The sequence below is a fragment of the Balaenoptera ricei genome, chromosome 8, assembly GCF_028023285.1.
Source record: "Balaenoptera ricei isolate mBalRic1 chromosome 8, mBalRic1.hap2, whole genome shotgun sequence".
NCBI lineage: Eukaryota > Metazoa > Chordata > Mammalia > Artiodactyla > Balaenopteridae > Balaenoptera > Balaenoptera ricei.
The window spans coordinates 100,413,893-100,436,896 of NC_082646.1; the positions used below are offsets into that span (position 1 = coordinate 100,413,893).

General features: G+C 52.1%; 1 protein-coding gene across 2 annotated transcripts; it reads right to left on the reverse strand.

Annotated features, from left to right (window-relative positions):
• Positions 1-1,151: 1,151 nt before the first annotated feature.
• SPI1 (Spi-1 proto-oncogene) lies at positions 1,152-17,861 on the reverse strand. Of its 2 annotated transcripts, none has more exons than XM_059929676.1 (5): positions 17,654-17,861; positions 15,231-15,327; positions 3,373-3,560; positions 2,441-2,603; positions 1,152-2,071 (listed from the first exon to the last, which is right to left on the reverse strand). In XM_059929676.1, the coding sequence occupies exons 1-5, from the start codon at positions 17,696-17,698 to the stop codon at positions 1,752-1,754; spliced, it is 813 nt and encodes a 270-aa protein (XP_059785659.1). In that variant the 5' UTR covers positions 17,699-17,861; the 3' UTR covers positions 1,152-1,751. The 2 variants fall into 2 exon arrangements, with proteins under 2 accessions (XP_059785659.1, XP_059785658.1); XM_059929675.1 differs by having other exon boundaries at positions 15,231-15,330.
• Between the last annotated feature and the right edge of the window lie 5,143 nt (positions 17,862-23,004).

The following is a 23,004-nucleotide window of genomic DNA, read 5'->3' on the forward strand; positions in this document are numbered from 1 at the left end:
TCAAACACATCCTTGCCGGGCAGTGGTCACATGCACAACCGTGGGCTGGGCCGCCCTGAGTCCTGGCTTCCCCCGTCAGTGTTCCTCTGTGACCTTCTGCCCCCTGTGACTGCCTCCACACACCCTCCCCCTGCCCCCGCTCAGGTCACATCAGGAACATCAGTTGCTACACAGAAAGAAGCAAATTACATGTGACCCACTGTAAGCAAGACCCAATATCAGGGAAGGTCATTTGTCCCTCACAGTCAGGAGGGAGGAATTCTGTACACAAGGACTGTCCACATGGTCAAAACTTACCACCCCTTTTAACACCGAAATCCATTCTTTTCTTCCATTTTAACCATGTTTAAATCGCATCTCATGTTCCTGGGCCTTCTTTAAAAGGGCACTGGGCGCCACTTTCCCTCTCTCAGGGCTCAGAGATCCACGTAGGGAGTGTCATGTTTGGGCTTCCCCAGTCTGAGCCCTCGGGGCAAGGAGGTGTGTGTGGGTGTCTGCCCCAACGCGGATGGCCCCAGAATCTGGATTCTCTGAGGTCTGCAGGTTGCTGAGGAAAGTGTCCTCACTCCCAGGCTGTCGGCCACCTCTTCTTGCTACTGTTGGAAGCAAGAAGCTTACAGGTTTCCCTGCTCATCTTTTTCTGTCTCTCCCCTGCTGTGGGCCAGAAGCCAGAGCAACCAGACACTAGGGTACATGGGAGGAGTTCACCCGTGTCAGGGTCCTGCCAGCATGGATTCCGTGAGGATGCTTTGCGGCCAACGGGGGCTCTGGGGCTTAATTCCTGCTCCTGACCAAGCTGCACGTTACCCCCTTCCAGGCACGTGAAGCTTCCCACCTCACACTGCCATGGTGGCCCACATGGGGTGGGATCAGGGATCCCACACAGGAAGCCTCGCTGTGTGACCTTGGACAAATTATTTGACCTCTATGAGCCTCAGTTTCCCAGTCTATAACATGGGATGATATTAGATTCCACTTCTCAAGGTTACCATGTAATAAATAGCCCGAAAATCCAGTGTTGTTGTCATTATTATTAATATCATCATCACTGGGGTCATAACCTAAAAGTTATGAGTTTAAGCCTCATTGAGGCATTAAAAAAAATTTATCAGGCGCAGAGGGCTTTTTAATGATTTATTCCTCTAAGAACAACTGAGGATTCGTCCTTTCCACCGGCTCTGACTCCTAGTCAGGCACGACGTGTCATCTGTTCTCATATCCCCAGTGTCCAGCATTGGGTAGGATCCTTAGTAAATGCCCGATGGACAGGTGAGAAAAAGAGAGATCAGATGGGGGGGGGGGGGCAGACAAGGTGCACAAAAAATTTTAAACGAGACTCTCTGTGCCACAAGAGGACTCACTGAGAATAATTTTAATAACTGGTATTCCTGAGGAAGCTGATGGGAGAGAGGTGTGGGGAGAAAGGGATGCTTAAAGAGGAAGGTTCAATTTACACAAATATGATGACTTCGAACTCCCAAGGAAGCACCCCTGGTACTAAGCAAGCTGACCCTTGCTGGGGCCAGACGCCCAGGTGGCCTTCTGAAGCCGGGGCTGGAGTCCTGGTGGGAGGCGAAGCAGGGGTGTGGGCGGGGGCTTGGAGGAGGAGGGGGTGGGCGGGGAGGCGAGGCCTGGCCCGCCCCAGTCCTGCCCCTGGCCCCTGGGAGCTTCCCCCCTGTGTCCGGCCGGGCGAGGGGTTAATGCTATGGCCAGAGGGGAGGCCTGGCGGCCCGGCGGGCTCGGGCCTGGGCTCAGTGGGGCGGGTGGCGCCGCTCGGCCAGGCCCCCGCGGCCCAGCACCTCCCCACTGAACTGGTAGGTGAGCTTCTTCTTGACTTTCTTGACCTCGCCCGTCTTGCCGTAGTTGCGAAGCGCGCGGGCCATCTTCTGGTAGGTCATCTTCTTGCGGTTGCCCTTCTGGATGCCCCAGCGGTGCGCCAGCGCCTCCTTGTGCTTGGACGAGAACTGGAAGGTGCCCTTGTCCTTGTCCACCCACCAGATGCTGTCCTTCATGTCGCCACTGCGCAGCAGGTCCAGCAGGAACTGGTACAGGCGGATCTTCTTCTTGCTGCCTGCGGCCGGAGGTGGTCAGCGCCCACGCGGGGACCCAGTCCGCCTCCCCCTGACCTGGGACCCCCGGGGTGGTCGCTGGGGAAAGGTCGCCAGCGAGCATGCGCACACCCACTGCCACTCTCGGCCTCGGCACACGTGCTCAGACACATGCGCGGGGACGGTCCCAGGCGCCCTCCCGAAACACACGTGAAGACACATGTCATCAAACACTCACGCACTCACACACACACACACCCATACACACGCACTCAGCTCTGCGGCTTGACTGCCGAGTCCGTCGGCCTTGGCCGCGGTGGGTACGGGGCGCAAGGACGGACCGGGTCACGGCTGGGCCCAGGCTGGGTCGGGGGTGGGACTGGGCCCCCTACCTGTCTCCCCGTGCAGGAGGCCAGGCCCTGGCTCCAGGCCGTCGGCCTCCCCGTCAGACACCTCCAGTGGGGGGCTCTGCCGCTCGCCCTCCTCCTCATCCGAGCTGGGCTGAGCCGGGGACAGGGAGGGGTACGGGAGGCACATCCGGGGCAGGTAGGAGACCTGGAAAGGTGGCGGAAGGAGGGTTGAGGTCACTGAGGGGCAGTTCAAAGCTCAGGGCTGCCGGGTCGGTGTCGGCTGCATGAGAGAAGAGGGGATGCTGGCGCGGGGCAGAGGGATTTGGGGGAAGGCTGGGCACCCTGCAGGTCAGGCAGGGTCACCCCACACAGGGGGCAGGTTATGGGGACAAGGGGCCCCTGAATTCCCACCCATCTCCCTGGTTCGGGGCGGCGTGGCCCGGGGAAGGAAGCGCACGGACCGGCAGCAGCCCCGGGGTGAGGAGGCGCTAGAGAGTCAGGCACTGGAGCGAATGGGGCTGGGTAGGCGAGTGGCAAGGGCGCGAAGAGGCGGTGGAGGTCCGTGAGGGTCGTGAAGGTCAGTGGAGGTCACTGACTGGGGTTAGGGTCGGTGGGGAGGAGGAGGGGCCGTAGAGGTCAGTGGAGGTCAGGGCGCAGGGACTTGCGTGCCCGATCCGTGAGGGGTCAGCGAATGGTGGTTGCGGCCACCGGGGGTCGGGAGGGCCCAGGGCCGGGCCTTCAGGCTCGGGAGGATCCGTGGGGACATGGGGATGATCTGGGCTCTGTCCGTGGTGGGGCGAGAGGAGATAAGGGGTGTGGGGTCACGGGGTCAGTCGGGGGGTCAGGAGGCGGCCGTTGGCGCTGTGAGGCAGGAAGCCAAGTTGAGTAAGAGCCCGCGTCAGCTTCCTGCGAAGCGCCGGCCTCACCACAGGCCACGGGCTGGGCCAGGCCAGGCCGGGTGGCCCCGCACGCACCTGGTGGCCAAGGCTGGCATGGGTGGGCGCCATAGGTGTGTCGAGCACGTGCATCTGCTCCAGCTCCATGTGGCGGTAGAGCTGCTGCAGCTGCGGGGCCTGCACGCTCTGCAGCTCCGTGAAGTGGTTCTCGGGGAAGCTCTCGAACTCGCTGTGCATGTGGTGGGGGTGGAAGTCCCAGTAATGGTCTGGAGGGCAGGGCAGGAAAAGCTTATGCTAATTAAAGAATAATAATGCCAGGCCGTGGGCTTCCCTGGTGGCGCAGTGGTTAAGAATCCACCTGCCAATGCAGGGGACACGGGTTCGGGCCCTGGTCTGGGAGGATCCCACATGCCGCGGAGCAAGTGGGCCCGTGAGCCGCAACTACCGAGCCTGCGCGTCTGGAGCCTGTGCTCCGCAACAAGAGAGGCCACGATAGTGAGAGGCCCGCGCACCGCGATGAAGAGTGGCCCCCGCTCGCCGCAACTGGAGAAAGCCCTCGCACAGAAAAGAAGACCCAACACAGCCAAAAATAAATAAATTAATTAATTAAAATAATAATAATAATAATGCCAGGCCGTGTTACCATATAATAATCGCCACGGGCCAGGCTGGACTGCAAGTTGACATTAATCATCTCACCACCCACCCTGTTGTTTTCCGACCCTCATTCTGTAGATGAGGATACTGAGGCTTGGAGGGGCTACATAGCCTGCGGTCAGAGGCCTCATCAGTGGCAGAGCTGGGACCCAGGTCCGAGGCAAAGGCTTTGTTCTCAACAACCGTTCTACCCTGCCACGCATGCGATCACAAGGACTCAGGCCTTTGAGCCAAAGAGTCCGAATCCTGGCTCTGCCGTTTACTTTGCGTGTGACCTCAAACACGTGCATGGACCCCTCTGGCCTCCGTTGACTCACCTATAAAGTGGGGATAATAGTTACCGGGAGGATACAAATGAGTTCACAGTTGTAAAACCTCCTAGCCCCAGAGTCGGCCCTTGGGGAATGTTGAGTCCCCTCTCCTCCCCTTAAGACACAGCAGCGGTTCCTGAGCTGACTGGCTGCCCACCGTCACAGCTCACGGCCTTGTCACATGGCCAAGGTGTGACTGCAAAGTCACAGGGCTGACATTCCTCACACGCCAGAACTTGTCTGGGCTCCCGGTACCGCCCCCTCAAGGCCATGTCCTTGGGCAGCTCCACCTGTGTTCCAGCAAAATTGCCGGGACCCGAGGCTTTCCCAGAAACTCCCTGGTGGGTGCCTTCAGAGTTTGCGGTAGGGTGGCTTTGAGTTTGGGGAATAGCTACGTGCCACTGGGAGCCCTGCCTGGGACTGGAGCCAGCCTTCAACATGGTTTCTCTGGGCACCATTTCCAGGAACAAAAACTGCCACATGTCTGAGGACTTCCTGGGGTCCAAAAGAAGATGTGGTGATAAAGTGACCAGAGGGATTTTCTCGTGTGACCAAAGAGGGAGTGTACAGGGTGCTAAGTCAGGATGGTGTCTCCAGGACAAGCACAGGGCCCTGTAGAGGGACCATCACCAGCCTGGTGTGCGTGTGTGTGCGCGTGCGTGTGTGTGCGCGTGCGTGCGCGCGTGTGTGTGTGTGTGTCTGTCTCCCTCTTTCTGTTTCTTTCTCACAAACACGTACTCACTCACACATCCCTAAGAAATGACATGTGTTGTTTTGGCTCTGCACTGGTCATCAGGAGACTCACTTTCGAATCCTGCTCTCTGGTGGCTTTGCTGTGTGACCCTGGACAAGACATTTTATCTCCCTGAGCCTCTGATTCCCCACTGCAAAAGTCAGAGACCCAACTGAGTGGTTACTGAGGTCCGGTCCACGTGTGGAATCATTTGAACCCACAATCCAGGCTCCCACCTCCGTGAAGCCGCATGGCATAGGAGAGAGAAAGTACATGATTTGGCCAGAGCTGGGTTCGAATCCTGACTCTGCCACTTAGCCCTGAGCGACACAGGTCATTCTACTTCTCTATGCCTGTTGCCTCAGTTGTGAGATGGAGCTAATAATTACACCCATCTCATAGGCTTGCTGTGAGGATTAAATGAGCTAATGCCCGCAAAGCACTTAGAACAGAACATGACACAAAATAAGACTCAGTAAAACATTAACTATCATCATCATTAGAGTAATTATTATTATTAATGTTTAATGCTCTCTTTAGAGAACCTAAATCAGCACTTGAGCGAACAGCAGATGCTTTAATATGTGTTAGTTCCTCATCTTCCCTTGCTCCCTGCCACCTTAGTCTGTGGCCCAGAGAAAGAGTTTGAGGGCCCTGGCTGTCACTTTCTCCCAGAGGCTGGAGTTGGGGGCCCAGCGTCGCACCAAGGGCAGGGACTGGTTTTGTTCGCCTCTGTGTTCCCAGTGTCTAGACTCAGTAGGCACTGAACAAACATTTCTGGATGAATGGATGAATGAGCAAATCCTATCCTCTTAAGAACTCTGACTCTCCTTCAGAAAATTATCCAAATCTGAAGGGAAAACAAAACACGGCAACATTGAATTTGTACTTTCATCTTGCTGTGAGTTAACAAGACCCAGAAATTCTCCACTTGCTTTGGGAGAGTTGGCTTTGTCTTTTAGAGAGGGGCTCTTTGTGGCTCTGGGATTTGGTGAGTGGATCCAGGTTCCTCTTTAGCTGTAGAACTGCCCTCCGGCCCCACTCCTGGCCCTTCCCATTTTTGCCTTCTCCTGCCCAGGCTGAAGTGCCCAGATCATTATAGAATGCCTTATCCTGCCCACCAACCCCACACGCTCACACCTACTCCAATTCTGGGTTGGGGAGCCCCTGAGTTCTGTCTTTCTCTCCTGCTCCCCACCTCTGTTCTAGCTCCTCATGAGACCCACGGGCTCACTCTGGTGGGCACAGCCTGAGGCCGGCACTTTCCATAGCAGGTCTCAGTACACCCACATCAGAGTCACTTTGGGGGCTGGAAAAGCCTGCAGGTTTGGGGCCCACTGGAGACCCACAGAATCAGCAGCGCCAACAGGAGACCTGGGAATCTGGCCTTTAAGAGGATCCTAAGGAGGTCCCTTGGCTCGCTGAGGCTCTGGAACCCTGCCCCAGGGTCCCCTGAAAGCTGCAACAGAGACTCTTGGGCTATACTTAAGGTTTCAAAAAGCCCAACGGAAACCTCGCCTTCACCCTTGATTTGAGGGCTCAGGCATTTATGTAATAAATGCTGTCTGTTTGGCAGGCAGAGACGTTCCAAGGATGGGGCCCTCTGAAGGAACACAATGCCAGGAGTCCATTCTAATGCAAATGTCAGCACTCCTGGGCTCTTTGGACCTCATTTCTGGATGACTGTTCATGAATGCATTGCTTTATCCCTTTTTGTCACTTCAAGAGGTCACCCAGACTATCCTGCAACTTATGCCCCTTTAGCATGACTCTGCTCCTCAAAAGAATATAGTGTCATTTGCATATCTGGAGATAGCTCTGGACCCTCCCTTCTACAGCCTGTTAGGCACCCAACACATACTAGGCCTCAATCAATATTTGATTAAGTGACCAATAAATGTTAACTTTTAATGTGTTTTTTATGTACCAGGCACTGTGCTAAGTACTTAATCCACATTATCTCATTTAATCCTCACCTTAGCTCTGACAAGGTGGCCACTATAGTATGATCTTCCTTTTGCATATGAGGAAACTATGACTCAAAGACATTACGTCCCTTGTCCACAGACAGTCATTGGTAGAGTCAGGATCCAAACCCACCTATGTATGACTCCAGGGACTAAACTCTTACCACTATGCCATACCACCTCTGAGGAAAAAGACTGCTAATGAAAGCTTTAAGTAAGGCCCATGGTGACAGAGAGAATTTACAGGCTGCTCTTATCCATCTGTCTGTCTACCATCATTTACCCCTCGTTCATTATTCATCATCCAACATCATCCACCCATCATCCATCCATCCACCCATCCATCCGTCCATCTGTCCATCCATCATCCAACCATAATCCATCCATCATCCACCCATTCATCATCCATCATTTAATCCATCCATCCATTATCCATCCATCCATCCTTCCATCCATCACTGAACCTTCATTCATCCAGCCAGCAATTACCCATTTACCAAAATCTTTCACTTCCTCCCTCTAAACCAGCTCCCAATCTGGGACCAAAGTCCTGCCCACACATCCCTATTCTAATGCAGTTTTTTGGTGTCACTAATACCTGCATGTCACTAGGACAAAAATAAAATGATATTTAAAACAACCCCCCACCCCCCTCCCCCCCAATACACAAAATTCAAGCCTTAAGTGTCATTCAGTTGACCTTTCCTCCTCAGAGCAGAAACCCCAGCCTGAAGCCAGGGCTCACCCCAGGGAAGGAGAAGTAAGATCAAGATAAGAGAAGGAAGATGAGGAATTAAGAAAGCAAGGGATGAGAAGAAAACCTTCACAGGAAATCACAGACCATTGGACGAGGGCTCCTTAAGCCCAGCCCTCCTGCAAATTGTTCAGATATGGAAACTGAGGGCCAGAGAGCAGAGAGTTCTGGGTCTCTTTTTCCTTGTTACTTTCTACATCGTATCCTAACTATTAAGGTTTTAGTTATTTCCCTTGTTACAAAGATATAGGACCTGTGTTTTATTCACTCTACAGCACCTAGCAATGTGCCTGGCATGTAAAAGATGCTTAACATATATTTATTAGATGTATAAGTCAGTGGGAGATGCATGGAGGGTTTGGTAGGGGGGAGGAAGAACACTTGGAAAGGTGAATGAATGGATGATTAGATGAATATGTGAATAAATTGGTGGATGGTCTATTGTGTGAAAAGATGAATAAGTGTTTGGAAAGATAGAAGGACAAGAGAAGGGTCATACTTTGGAACTACATTTCCTTCAACAATCCCACTGCAAATAGCAAATCCTATCACACCCATTTGGATGGCTACTATCAAAAAACAGAACAACAAGGACCTATTGTATAGTGCAGAAAATTATATTCAATATCTTGTAATAACCTATAATGGAAAAGAATCTGAAAAAGAATATATATGACTCAGTGAATCACTTTGTTGTACACCTGAAACTAACACAACATTGTAAATTAACTATACTTCAATTTAAAATATGGTTAAAAGAACAGAAAATAACAAGTGTTGGCAAGGATGTGGAGAAATGGAATCCCTGTTCAGTGTTGGTAGGAATGTAAAATGGTGCAGCCACTATGGAAAACAGTATGGTGGGTCCTCAAAAAATTAAAAATAGAATTACCTTATAATCCAGCAGTTCCACTTCTGGGTATATATCCCAAAAGAACTGAAAGCAGGATCTCAAAAAGATATTTTTATACCCATGTTCACAGCAGCATTATTCACAATAGCGAAAAGGTAGAAGCAAGCCACGTGTCCATCAACGGATGGATAAACAAAATGTGGTATATACATACGATGGAATATTATCCAGCTTTAAAAAGGAAGGAAATTCTGACCTATGCTGCAACATCGATGAACCTTGAGGATATTATATGCTGAGTAAAATAAGTCAGTCACAAAAAGAGAAATACTGCATGATTCCATGAATATGAGGTAGTTACTGTAGTCAAGTTCATAGAAACAGAAAGTAGAATGGTGGTTGCCAGGGTCTGAGGGGAGGGGGCAATGGGGAGTTATTGTCTAATTGGTACAGGGTGTCAGTTTTGCAAGATGAAAAGAGTTCTGGAGATGGTTGGTGGTGACGGTTGCACAACAACGTGAATGTTTTTAATGCCACTGAACTGTACATTTGAAAATGGTTAAGATAGTAAATTTTATATTATGTGCATTTTATCACAGTTTTAAAATAATAATAATAAATAGCAAATCCTATGAGCCCCACTTTCAGAATCTATCCTAAATCTGTCTGCTCCTTTCTTTTTTTTTCCTTTTCTTTTTTTTTGGCCACGCTGTGCGGCTTGTGGGATTTTAGTTCCCCGACCAGGGATCGAACCTGGGCTCTCAGCAGCGAGAGCACAGAGTCCTAACCACTGGACTGCCAGGGAAGTCCCTGTCTGCTCCTTTCTGTCTCTCTCGCCACCACCTTTGTCCAAGCCACCGTCATCTCTCGCCTGGATTATTCCAGTGGTTTTCTACTGTGCTTTCCCCCCGTTCCTACTCTTGTCTCCTCTCCATCTATTCTCCACACAGCAGCCAGAGTGATCTTTTTAAAAGCTTATTCAGTGGAACCACTAGGTATTGGGAGAAGATACTGAAAACTTCCAGAGAGACAAAACAAAACCAAACAGAAAAGAAAAAAAACCCAAAAATGGTTACATTCAAAAAGAGGACATAGAATGACATCAGATTTCCTAAGAAAAACTCTAGTAACCAGAAGACAGTAGAGAAATGCTTTCAATTTCAGTGAGAAAAAAAATGATTTTTAACTTAGATTTCTGTACACAGCCAAACTACTGTTAATCAAGTGAGAGCATAAAGACACCAGGTAAAACAAACAACAAGAACAAAACCTTACCTCCCATACATCCTTTCTTAGGAGAGTATAATGAGAAGAGTAATAAATCCTTATATAGTGTTCACTGTTCTAAGCATTTTAACTGTAGTAACTCATTCCATCCTTACAGCAATCCTGTGAAGTAGGTATCATTAAGAAGAAGTTGAGGGACTTCCCTGGTGGCGCAGTGGTTAAGAATCCGCCTGCCAATGCAGGGGACACGGGTTCGAGCCCTGGTCCGGGAAGATCCCACATGCCACAGAGCAACTAATCCCATGCACCACAACTACTGAGTCCGCATGCCGCAACTACTGAAGGCTGTGCGCCTAGAGCCTGTGCTCTGCAACAAGAGAAGCCACCGCAATGAGTAGCCCGCACACCACGACGGAGAGCAGCCCCGCTCTCTGCAACTAGAGAAAGCCCGCGCGCAGCAACGAAGACCCAACGCAGCCAAAAATAAATAAATAAATTTATAAAAAGAAAGAAATTGAGGCACAGAGGGGTGAGACCTCTTGCCCGAGGTCACCCCACCCAGTAGCGAGGAGATGGGGCGTGACTCCCAGCAGCCTGGCGGCAGCGTGAGGGCTCCACCTCCCTGCCACACTGACCCTCAGAAACACAGCGATAAGAAAGTGCAGGTAATCAAAGTACGCCACGTGGCTCGGCTGTGAGTAATATTCACATGGTCCTAATAACGGAAAATTCAGATACTGATTTAACAAAAGTTAGAATACAGAGGAAGACAAACACTGTATGATCTCACTTATAGGTGGAATCTAAAAAAAGCTAAATTCAGAAAAAGAGATCAGATTTGTGGTTGCCAGAAGTAGTGGTGGGGAGAGGGACAGGGGAAATTGGGTGATGGTGGTCTAAGGTACAAACTTCCAGGTGTAAAATAAATAAGTCCTGGGGATGTTATGTACACAATGACTATAGTTAACACTGCTGTGTGGCAACTTCGAAAGTCAAGAGAGTTTCGCCTAAAAGTTCTCATCACAAGGGGAAAAAAAATTTTTTTTTAAATTTATTTATTATCATTTATTTTTTTTGGCTGCGTTGGGTCTTCGTTGCTGCGTGCAGGCTTTCTCTAGTTGTGGCGAGTGGGGGCTACTCTCCGTTGTGGGGCGCGGGCTTCTCATTGCGGTGGCTTCTCTTGTTGCGGAGCACAGGCTCTAGGCGTCCGGGCTTCATTAGTTGTGGCACGAGGGCTCAGTAGTTGTGGCTCACGGGCTCTAGAGCGCAGGCTCAGTAGTTGTGGCGCACGGGCTTAGTTGCTCCGCGGCATGTGGGATCTTCCTGGACCAGGGCTCGAACCCATGTCCCCTGAATTGGCAGGCGGATTCTTAACCACTGTGCCACAAGGGAAGCCCAGAAAAACATTTTTTTGTAACTATATGAGGTGATGGATGTTAACTAAACTTATGTGGTAATCATGTCACAATGTACATGTGTGTGAGGTCATTATGCTGTCACACCGTAAACTTACACACTTATGTTGTATGCCCATTACAGCAATAAAATGAAAAAGAAGGAAAAAAGTTACTATAAGTATCTTGGTATATGTGGAGAAGTGTGAGTGTGAGTGTGTGTGTGTGTTATAAATACCTAGAAAGTCAGGTTCTCATTTTCATAGTACAAGTGAATAGATGCCTCAAAGTAAAAAATCAAGCTAGATTCATCTCCACCTAGCATATAGAAAGTACTCAATAAATGTTTGTGAATGAATAAATAAATGCTGTTCTAAGTCTCTATTTCAGATCTTCATATATACACTTACATAGCCCTGTAATAGAAAGACTGGAGAAATAGCTTTTATCTCTCTCTGGTTGCTGTGTATGCCATGGAGGAATGGCTATGATAAGTGTATGTAAAAAGTAGCAGATTGCAGAACAGCATGATACTACAGTCCATTTTTGAATGGATAGAATATGCACATGTGGACATATACACTTACAAACATACAGGATTATACATGTCAAACAAAATATCTGCAAGGATAGACCAAGGTGCTGTCAGGGAAGAGTAAGAACGGGAAGAGGGTAATATTTCACTTGATATGCTGTTGTATTTTTAAATTGTTTGCAATGGGTATTTCTTGTTTTAATAATTAAAATTAAACATTTACAATTTATTTAGATTTTCGCCACACACACACTCACACACACACACACACACACACACACACACAAAGGTTATTCAGATCATGTCATTTCCCTGCTCAGAACCCTCCAATGGCTTCCCATTAGATGCAGGCTAAAACCCAAACTTCTGCCACGGCCAACACGCCCTGCGTGATCTGCCCCCGGCAGACCCTTCTGGCTTCATTTTGTTTCTGCCTGTGCTCACTGGCCACTCTGGTCCTCGGAGGAGGTCCCTCCTGCTCTTGCACTTGCTCTTCTCTCTCCCTAGAACACCTGTCCCTACCTGCCTTGACATTCACTTTCCTTCCCTGCACTCAGATTTCCACTCAACTGCCACCTCCTCAGAGGCCTTCCTTGACCACCCAATTAAAGTGTCCCCCACCTAGACACTCCGAATCACATTACTCTACTTTCCATAGGACTTATTAGTACATGTCTGTTAATTTGATTTTTCACTGTCTCTCTCCCTCACTGTAAGCTCTACAAGAGCAGTGGCCTTGCCTGGCCTGCTCATCATGGAAACTCCAGTGCCTAGAACAGTTTCTGGCACATGCCATGTAATCAGAGATTATTTGGTGGATGGACAAATGAGGGGATGAGTGGACAAGTGGATTGTACAATAAGCGTTGGAAGGATGGGTGGGTGAGTAGGTGGCTGGGTGGATGGGAGGGGAGTGGATGGATGGGTGAGTGGGTGCCTGGCTGGCTGTCATCTGGGCCATTGGAAAATGACCCAGTTGATCTGTCACAGAACCTTCTGTGCTTCTCTACTCTCTCAGCTGCTTCATCCCTCCCACCTGGGGGGATTCGGTAAAGCTAACCTACTATGTCCTGAAGGTTTACTGGGCCTTGTACTCAGTATATTACCTCATATATTACATGTGTTAACCTCATTTAATCATTGCAACTCTGTGGAGTGTTTTCATGCCCTCAGTTTTATAGATGAAGAAACAGGGGCTCAGAGGGGTTAAGTCACTTGCTCCAAGGTTACACACTAGTGAGTGATGGAGCCAGGACTAGACCCAGGTCTGGCCCCAGTGCCTTTTCACTAAGCCTCACCACCTAAAAATACAGATGCAGAGGACATGCAGGAACAGGTGGGAGAATGTGCGGGTGTCTCTACTCTTGAGTCCTCAGAGAATACCTTCCAACAGATATTAAGGGACAGAACAGATGGCCAGGTGGGCCATGATGGCAGGGGTGTGGCAGGGAGGCGGGGGTTGGTGAATAGGGACCAGAACACCTGGGGATGCTGGAGGAGTCTATGAAGGGTTTGGGTCTGAAGGACCCAAATGGGGAGCTCACACATTAGGAGTCATTCCTAGAGCCCCACCCCAGATATAAGGGATCTGCCTGATCACTGAGCCAGGAAAGCACTGGCTTTCTCTAAAGTGCTCACTCCATCAGCCCACCCCAGGCCTAGCTGGTTTCTAGATATACAAACCCATAGCACACCCATATCGCAGGAGGAGAAAATGAGGCTTCAAGAGACCCAAAAGAAATGCACCCAAACCCAGTGAAACTGAGAAGGGGTCAGGCCAGAGGAGAAAGGATCCCTAATGCTGGAAGGGGTCAGAGGTAGCCCTGAGCTTGCTGGGACCCGAGCTGTCCTGCTGCCTGAAGCCACCAGGGGGCGCCAGTCCTCAAGCAGGGACCTTCTCTGGTCCCGAACTGCTTGGTGGAAGGGTGTGCCCGCAGGTCTCTGGATCAGGGAGACCCAGCCCTTGACCCTGGCAGTGGGGGATCTGGGGATAGAGTTGGATGAGGGACACTCTCTAAATTGTCTGGATTTTCCACAGAGAGGATGCATTTCTTGTAGAATTATAAACAAGCTTAAACGGATGGAAAAAGGATATTTTTAAAGACTTTCTAGCCCTAGAGTTCTGAAAGAAGCCTGTGTGTTCCCAGAAATGACCTTGAAGTACATCCACCACCTACTCTCAAGACACAGCTTCCAGGTATAGTCTTTACAGTAGTTGTCAGGTGTGAGTTCCAGCTGAAACTGTTCGCAAGGTTTGGCATCTGGATGTGAGGGCCCTAAATAAGGACTCACCACAAATGGCATCTCTGGGTGTGGCCGTCAGGTTTAAACTGCCATAGATGTGCCAGCAGAATGGAGCTACGGGTGTGAATGGCTCCCAGGTGTGGCCCTCAGGTGTGAAACCTTCCTCAGCTGTGGCACATAGCATGCCTGTCCCTCTGGGACTGCAGAAACCCCAGTGTCTGGCCTGCCCAGGTCTCAGGTCCCCCCCAAAGAATCCTCCAGTGAAGACCCGTTAACTGGGCCACCTGGCCTTCGGTCCAGAGATGTCCCATCACTATACCAAGATCCACCTCAGGTAACCTCTCTTATCTCCCTGCCCAGGTCCCAGGCACTGAAGGCCTCTCTCTCCTCCCCTGAATTTGCTTCAGGATCAAGGCTGGGCCTTGGGGGAGCACAGTTAGACCCAGATGGAAAACGTCCCTGGCCCAGGCCCCATCCTCACCCCCATCCCGAACAGACTGGGGGCTTCAGCCCCTGCTGAATGAGGGAGTCCTCAGAGCCTTTCCTTTAGCTCAGCAGCTCTCACATAGGAGCGGTTCTGCCCCCGCCCCCAGGGGACACGGCAATGCCGGAGACATCTTTGGCTGTCGTGATTGGCAGTACTGCTGGCATCTAGTGGGTGGAAGCCAGGGATGCTGCCAGATATCCTACAATGCACAAGACAGGCCTCACAACATAGAATTATCCAGCTCAAATGCCAATAGACAAATTCTGCTCGCCACACACAGCAGGGAGTGGGGCTGCACCAGCAAGGAGGTGGTGGGGGGGAGTGTGTGTGTGTGAGACAAGAACGGAGAGGAAGACGGGGAATTGGGGGAGGGGAAGGTGAGAAAGCACTGGACCTGGAGCAGACCGACAGAGCTGGGTCCCACTGACCGGCTGTGCCACCTTGTACGAGTCCCGTAGCCGCTTAGCTTGTTTCCTCGTGTGTAAAAAGGCCAAAAGTGTTGGGCAAGAAGATAGATGTGGAAGAAGCTAACCCATGCCTGGATACGCCAAGCATGGTCCATAAATGCAGCCTGGGGGTGCGGGGTGTTGGGAAGCAGGAGTGTCGGGGATCAGGGTAGTGAATTCACATCCCCAAGAGCTAACTGGATCTGATTCTCAGAGTTCCAAAGAAGCCCTGGGAACGAGGCTCCTTTCCCTTCTCCCCAGAACCCAGCAGTGCTCAGGTGCGCAGGCCAGGCTGGGGAAGTGGGGCTGGGCCGGGGCCCGGTACTCACCGCTGTGGCTCTCTCCATCACTGCTGAGATAGGGGTAATATTCGTGCGTTTGGCGTTGGTAGAGATCCGTGTCATAAGGAACTAGATCTTCCGATGGCTGCTGAGAGAGGAGGGTGTCAGGGCTGGGATTGTGGCCGGGAGACCGTCTGTATCAGGCTTACAGCCCTCTCTCTGCTTGGAACTGGGAGAGGCCACAGAGAGTGGAAGAGGGGGACCCAGGGGAGCAAGAGCCTTGGCTCCTGCAGAAAGGGGGTGACAGGGACCCTGGAGGTCAGAGGTCAAAAGAGGACCAGGTCTGAGAGGACAGCCCAGCTGCTCCCCACGTCACCTCACACTCATACTCACATTCCAGCATGTGCCCGGATCCCAGCCCCACACACTCACCCTCTCACGGTCACACTGATATGCCTACACCCCCCAAATACATACATACTCCCCATGACACATTTCTACCCACACTCCCACATGCGAACTCTCACCCCCTCGTCCACTCACAGCCCTCACACTCGCTCTAGGGGGCACTCACACTTACACACACTTGTCATCACACACACACACCATTATGCACCCATCTGTAGGCACACGCAGGGTCACTGGGATTAACGCACGTATCCACCCACTTGCCTGCAAGTGCACTAAACCACACATTCATACCCGCGCCCTTCCTCGGTCACTCACACGCCACACTCACCCCACGGCACACACGCTTGTCCTCCTGCTACAGCCCCGCCCTGACACCCACTCTCTCTCTTAGCCGGTGCCCAGGGCCACCACCATGACCAGTGGCCGTTCACACTGATGGATTTTACAGGACTCACCCAGGCAGGGCAGGTTTGGGGGCCTCTCCCTCCTCCCCCTCCTCCCGACACCCTCCCTGGGATGCTCCCTGGTCTTCCTCCCCGCGCCCCGCCCCACTGGCACAGGGAATGCACACCCGGAGGCTTCCCAACGGTCATCAGGCCTTTCCTCCCCCGCACAGTGTGTGCCCGAGGATTGCACAACAGTAACTCTGGCCCTCAGGGCTTGGTTTGGCAACCAGGGCTGCCTTGGTAGCCCACCCTCCAAGGACCCACTCCGAGTAGCCCCTGGGCTGGGGCGAGGTGTGGGAGCCCAATAGGATGTGCCTCCTGCCCCGCTCTAGCTGGAGTTCAGGGATTCAGAGGTCAAGGGTCAGAGACAGGGTGGCTGAACCCCAGGGCCTGTGGCTTTCTGGAGGCTGAGCTGGCTCTTCTCGGGACCACCTCTGTCACCCCTGCCGCTCCCCAGGTCGGGGGAGGGTGGGCCAGGGCCAGGTGCTGGTTCTGTGTCCGGCCCAGGGAGGAACCTGGCACTGGGCTTGCAGGCAGTGCAACCCCACAGCAGGATGTCAAGCCCGGGGTGCCTCCCCCAGGCTCTGAGGCCCGGCTGGGGTGGGGCGGGGGTAAGGGAGCTGCCTCTAGGCCGGGAAAGCTGAGTCAGGTGGGCAGGCCCTGCCAAGCCCTTCCCGTCTCCCCCCAGAGCTCCCCACCCTGGCTGAGTTAGGACAGGGTGGGAAAAGGGAGAGGGGTCCTCTCAGAGGGACCCGGGTCTGACACCTGCCGAAGGCTGCAACTGTCACTGAGAGCAGCAGCAGAGGGGGTCTGCCCCAGACGGCTGCCCTTCCCTCCCCGGGGTCCCCCGGGACTCCTGCTTCTTCACCTCCAGCCTCAGCCCTGCCCCCACCCCAGGCTCCCCCCTTGACCTCTCCCAGCTCCTACCCCAGCCCCAATCTCAGCCCCGGGATGTGCCCAGCACCAACCCCTGCCCTCCACTCGCTGATCCCCAGCCAGAGCCCACGCCTAACTGCGTGGCTAGTCTCTGCTCCCCTCACTGCTCCGGCCCAGCGCCTGCCCCGACCCCTGCCTCTGCCACTCAGGGCCCAGGGCCCAAGCCCCAGACCCTTGGGTCAACAACAGTGTCCTCTGTGCCAGGCCCCAGGCTGGCTGGTGGGGACCCAGGCTTAAGGCAGCCTCAGTCTCCAGAAGCACCCAGGCCACCTCTGGCCTCTTGCCGCCCGCCCTCAAGCCCGTACTGTCCTGGGGACTGTCATCCCCCCCCCCCCCCAACCAGTCTCCCCATTTCCTCCGCCACCACCTCCCTGCCGCCACCCTCACCATCCTCAGCCCAGCACCCTGCCGTGGAGCTCCGGCCTGCCACCCAAGCCCCATCTATAAATAACCGTTCAGGCCCCACCGATCACAGCTCCACCATGGGCTCAGCCCTCAGCCCGCCAGGGCACGCTCCGAGGAAGCCAATGGCCCCCTTGCTGGGTCTCAGGCCGGGAGCTCCAGGGAGGAAACACCAACTTCCCACTGATAGTGGGAGGGCAGCCGGCGGGCTGGCAGGCAAGCTGGCGGGCGTCCGAGGGCCACAGGTTGGGCTGGTGGAGGAGTCCCAATACTCACAGGGGGGACGAGGGGAAACCCTTCCATTTTGCACGCCTGTAACATCCAGCCGAGCTCCGAGCCGGTCAGGTCCCCTGCCTTGGTGGGGGCCAGTGCGGAGCCCCTGGGGATGGGGCGCCCCGTCGGGGGCTGGACGGACTCAGGGCGGGTACAGGGCTCAGGCCTGCCCCTTGAGCTACAGGAGCCCTGGGTGAGCCCCCTCCCTTGACATTGCAGGGCCAGCGCAAGTTCCTGATTTTATCGAAGGCCTGCCGCTGGGAGATAGTCCCCTTGGGGTGACATCACCACCCCAGCCCGTTTGCATAAATCTCTTGCGCTACAGGAAGTCTCTGGCCGGCTGGGGCAGGTGGTGCTCCAGGGGCTGGCCTGGGAGGCCATGGGGGCCAGGCCCCCTGCCCAGAGGAAGCTGGGACTGTGAGGGGCGGCCTTGAGGGCTGGGGTGGGGAGGAAGAGTGGGAGGGAGGAAGGCTGGCTCCACCACCAGAGGCCTTTCCGGCGCCCAGGCCCTGCAGAGGCTCTCTAACCTCTAACCCCTAACCCCACAAATACCTGCTTCTCTTGAGACCCCCACGTGGCCAACAGTCACTTCCTTGGGGTCAGAGCTGTTAAGGGTGGCCTCTTGGGGTCTCTGCTTTCTGGGGCAGCCTGGCTGGCTGAGGGCTCTGATCCAGCAGAGTGCCAGGCCTGGCTCTTCCTGGGCCCGTAGGACCCCAACCCCTGGGTTCTATCCAGCCTGGGGCTGGGCTCTCGGGCAGGGTCCTCAGCACAGCGCCGCTTTCCCCTTCCCTCCACCAGCTTCCCTTTCACCAGAAGCGTTCTTACACCCTCCCCTCCCAGCTTCCTAAGTACCACCACTTCTTCCAAATCCCTAGATGCTCTACTCCCAGCCCAGATTTCTCAGTGTCTCCTCCCCTTAACAATGCCTTAATATCAATCTAGTCTTCCTAGTTTACAAACTTTTCCTGTCTGTCCATCCATTCATCTATTTTCCCATCCATTTGTTTATCTGTCTGTTTGTCGATCCATCTATCCACCCACCAATCCAGTCATACATTTGTCTATCAGTTTATCCAACTGTGCATTCATTCACCCATTTATCTGTTAGTCTGTCATCCATCCACCCATTTGTTTATCTACTTGTCCAAGTAGCCATCTATATGTTCATATATCAGCCCATCCATCTGTTATTCATCCACATTTCCATCTGTTTATCCACTTGATGTCCAGCTATCAATCTGTTCATCCATTGGTCCTTTTCATCCACCTATCCATCCATCCATTCATCCATTCATCCATCCATCCATCCATCCATCCATCCATCCACTTATCCATCCATACATTTATGCATCCATCCATCCATGTATCCTGCCAATATTAATTGAGTTCCAGGCTTTATGCTGAGTGCTGGGAGAAGAGAAAGATACTGGACAAGATCCCTGCCTTCAGGGAATTCCTGATCTAGTCTGGAGGGCAGAAGGATGAATAGAGACATTTTTTGATCCTTTGATCTCTGGTGAGTCCACTTCTCTTGGGGAAGAACTTCTTGAGCATTCAGTTTCCTCCCCTGTGTAGTCTAACTCTTTGCTTTATATCCCCTTCCCACTAAGACTAGCCAGCCTCCTTCCTGTCAGTGGAATCCCAGACGCCCAAGTGTTTCTTTACTTGCAGCAAAGACCAGGGATTCACAGGTCTGGGTTCACCATTAGATCTATTTCACCTACATCTTCACTGATTTTTTGCATCCACACTTGGGACTCTCCAAGGGGTCCACGTCACTGGTCCTCAGGACTCCCTAGGTACCTGACCAAGGTTCTTCACCAAGAGGAGGAGAGAGGCGGGCTGACTTGGCATCAGCTCCATCCCTGTCCCCACTTTCCCATCAAGAAGGCCTAGGGACTTCCCTGGTGGCGCAGTGGTTAAGAATCTGCCTGCCAATGCAGGGTTCGATCCCTGGTCCGGGAAGATCCCACATGCCGCGGAGCAACTAAGCCCATGCGCCACAACTACTGAGCCTGCGCTCTAGAGCCCGCGAGCGACAACTGCTGAGCCTGCACGCCACAACTACTGAAGCCCATGTGCCACAGCTACTGAAGCCCATGTGCCTAGAGCCCGTGCTCCGCTACAAGAGAAGCCACCGCAATGAGAAGCCCACGCACCGCAATGAAGAGTAGCCCCCGCTCGCCACAACCAGAGAAAGCCCTCACACAGCAACAAAGACCCAACACAGCCAAAAATAAAATAAATTAATTAAAAAAAAAAAAAAAAAAGAAGGCCTAGTCCCAGCTGACTGGCTGTGTGTGGGGTTGGCTCTACTGCATGAGAACCAGGTCCTGCTTGATGTGTTCATTCATTCTTTCATTCATTCATTCTTATCTTGGTTTGTTTTGCTTATATGCTTATTTATCTACTTATTCATTCATTTAATCACTTTTTTAAAAAAATTAATTAATTAATTTATTTTTGGCTGCATTGGGTCTTCGTTGCTGTGCCCAGGCTTTCTCTAGTTGCGGCGAGCGGGGGCTACTCTTCGTTGCGGTGTGCGTGCTTCTCATTGCGGTGGCTTCTCTTGTTGCGGAGCACGGGCTCTAGGTGCGTGGGCTTCGGTAGTTGTGACACACGGGCTCAGTAGTTGTGGTGCACGGGCTCAGTTGCTCCGTGGCATGTGGGATCTTCCCAGACCAGGGCTCAAACCCATGTCCCCTGCATTGGCAGGCGGATTCTTAACCGCTGTGCCACCAGGGAAGCCCCTAATCACTAACTTTTTATTGAGGGTCTCCCATGTGCTGGCCTGGCAAGGGGACACAGACATGAAGGAAGCATGCCCTGGGCCTCCAGGAGCTCACAGGCCTGCAGAGAGAACACACATGTGAGCAGACGGCATGGTCCTTCTGGGAGGCAGGGGCACAAGAGGTGCCAGTTGCATTAGCGAACAGTTAATCAGGTCAGGGCCCCAGGTAGGAAAGCGTGCAAGGGAGAGAGCATGTCCGGCTGAGGGACCAGCCTGAGCAAAGGCAAGGAGCTGGGAGAGAACAAGGGAACAGTGAGCTGCCCTCCTTGTGGCTGGAAGCAAGACAGGGCAAGAAGGCAAAGAGCCTTGAGTACCAAGCCCAGGAGGCTGGTGGGTTTCCGGGGGCGACTGTGGAGCCTTTGCTGGTTATAAGCAGGGCGTGTGGTGCTCCCCTCCGTGGACACAGGGAGCAGACCAGGTCGGCTCTGTGTTCCTGAGCCCTAAGCCTCAAGGGGCCTCAGGAGAAGAACGAGATTCCATAGTCCCAAGTCTGGCCAAGCCCAAGGGGCCTGGGTAAGGAAACCCATAAAAGACCCAGGGCCCCAAATCTATGGAAATGGGCAGAACTGACTCCCACTTTCCATGCAACTCCAGCATCCTGTGTCCATTCACACAGCAAGTTCTCCCCATTCTTCCTCCCACTGCCCCTCCTCCCAAAGTGCACCAGAGGCCTCTTCCCGAGATTCGAATTCCTAGGGACCTGATGTTATCCTAAGCCTTTGGAATAGTAGGACCCAGATTCTAAGCAATTCTGAGCAGAGCAGGGAAGGTCTGATAATCCACAACCCCAGGGCTAACAGCTCCTTAAAAAGGGGGGAAAGGGACTTCCCTGGTGGCACAGTGGTTAAGAATCTGCCTGCCAATGCAGGGGACACGGGTTCGAGCCCTGGTCCGGGAAGATCCCACATGCCGTAGAGCAGCTAGGCCTGTGCACCACAACTACTGAGCCTGCGAGCCACAACTCCAGAAGCCCGTGCACCTAGAGCCCATGCCCTGCACTGCATTGAGAAGCCTGCGCACCGCAATGAAGAGTAGCCCTCGTTCACCACAACTAGTGAAAACCCACGCGCAGCAATGAAGACCCAACACAGCCAAAAATAAAACATTTTAAAAATTAAAAAATGTTTTAAAAAGGGGGGAAATTATTTTCTGAGTCAGCACTGTGCTGAGTGCTTCCACCCTTGTGATCTCACGTAACCAGGACAACCATCTGTTACCCTGAGGCCCAAGAGGTCAGTGACTCGCCCAGGGTCACACAACCTGTGAGTGGAGAGCTGGGGCATGAACCTGCCTTCTGGGGCTCTAGGAAGGGCTGGATCCTAGGACAGGGGAAAGAGGCAGAGGAAGAGAAGCCAAATATGGGGAGAGCAAGGAAGGGCAGAGAGGGGAAAGGCAGCCAGAACTGGAGAGGAAGAGAAAGGAAAAAAAAAAGGAGAAAGAGTCAAAGAAGGGAGTAGAGAGAAGTGAGGCAATGAAAGAGAGAACGGGGCGGGGGTGGTGGGAGGGGAGGACAAGGGAGGGAGAGAGGAGACAGGACAGCAGGGACTGGGTAGCGACAGGACCTCAGAGGAGCACAGGTCTGGCCTCCTTCTGCAGCAGAGGAAATGGGACCAGAGAGGGTCCCCAACTTGCTGGAGGCCCCCAGGAGCATCATGTTGGCTTGTGGTTCATATTTCTTGTGGCCAAGAAATTGGTTTCACACCAAAAATCTTAGGTGCTCCAGGGAATGAGAAGTGAAACAGTTTTTAAAATTACTTTATCTTTTGAATAGGTAATATATGCACATGGTATGAAATCCAAAAGGTACAAAAAGGGAAACAACTGTCCAGTTCCCTGTTACCTGATTCTTGGGTATTTTTCTAGGGATAGTCTAAGCAGACAAAGGCATAGAGGCAGACATAGTCTTTTTAAAATTTCACCCAGAAAGTAGCATACTAAACATATTGCACTTCACTTTGGTTGTTTTCCCCCCTAAATCCATCCCATGTCCATGCGTATAGAGCTGCCTCGTTCTTTTTAATGACTATATAGTATTCCACTGTTTGGATGGACTGTGATAGTTTAACATCATGAGAGACTTCATTCATACAAAAGACTGCATGAACCACTTATGTCCAATTTAAAGAATAATTATAAAGTGAACACTTATGTAACCACCATCCGGGTCAAAAAATAAAACGTTGCCAGCACTACAGAAGCATCCCCCAAATCCCTTCCCTCTCTCTAGAAGTAACACTATCTTAACTTTTTCAGTAATTGTGTCCTCATTTTCTTTATAGTTTTCGCACTTATGTAAACACCTCTAACAATATAGTTTAGTTTTTACCTTAACAGATTTTAATCTTTATACAAAGAGAATCATAGTGTAAATATTCTTTTGTATCCCACTTCTTCTTTCCCACTATGTTGTTGCATGTAGCCGCGGTCTGTTTTCATTGCTGTATAGTATTCCATTGTTTAAAAAGTTACTTAACCAGTCTCTTATTGATGGACATTCAGGTTGTTTCCAGTCTTTTGCTATTACAAATAATACTGCAATAGATAAAATTTGCTAACTTACACA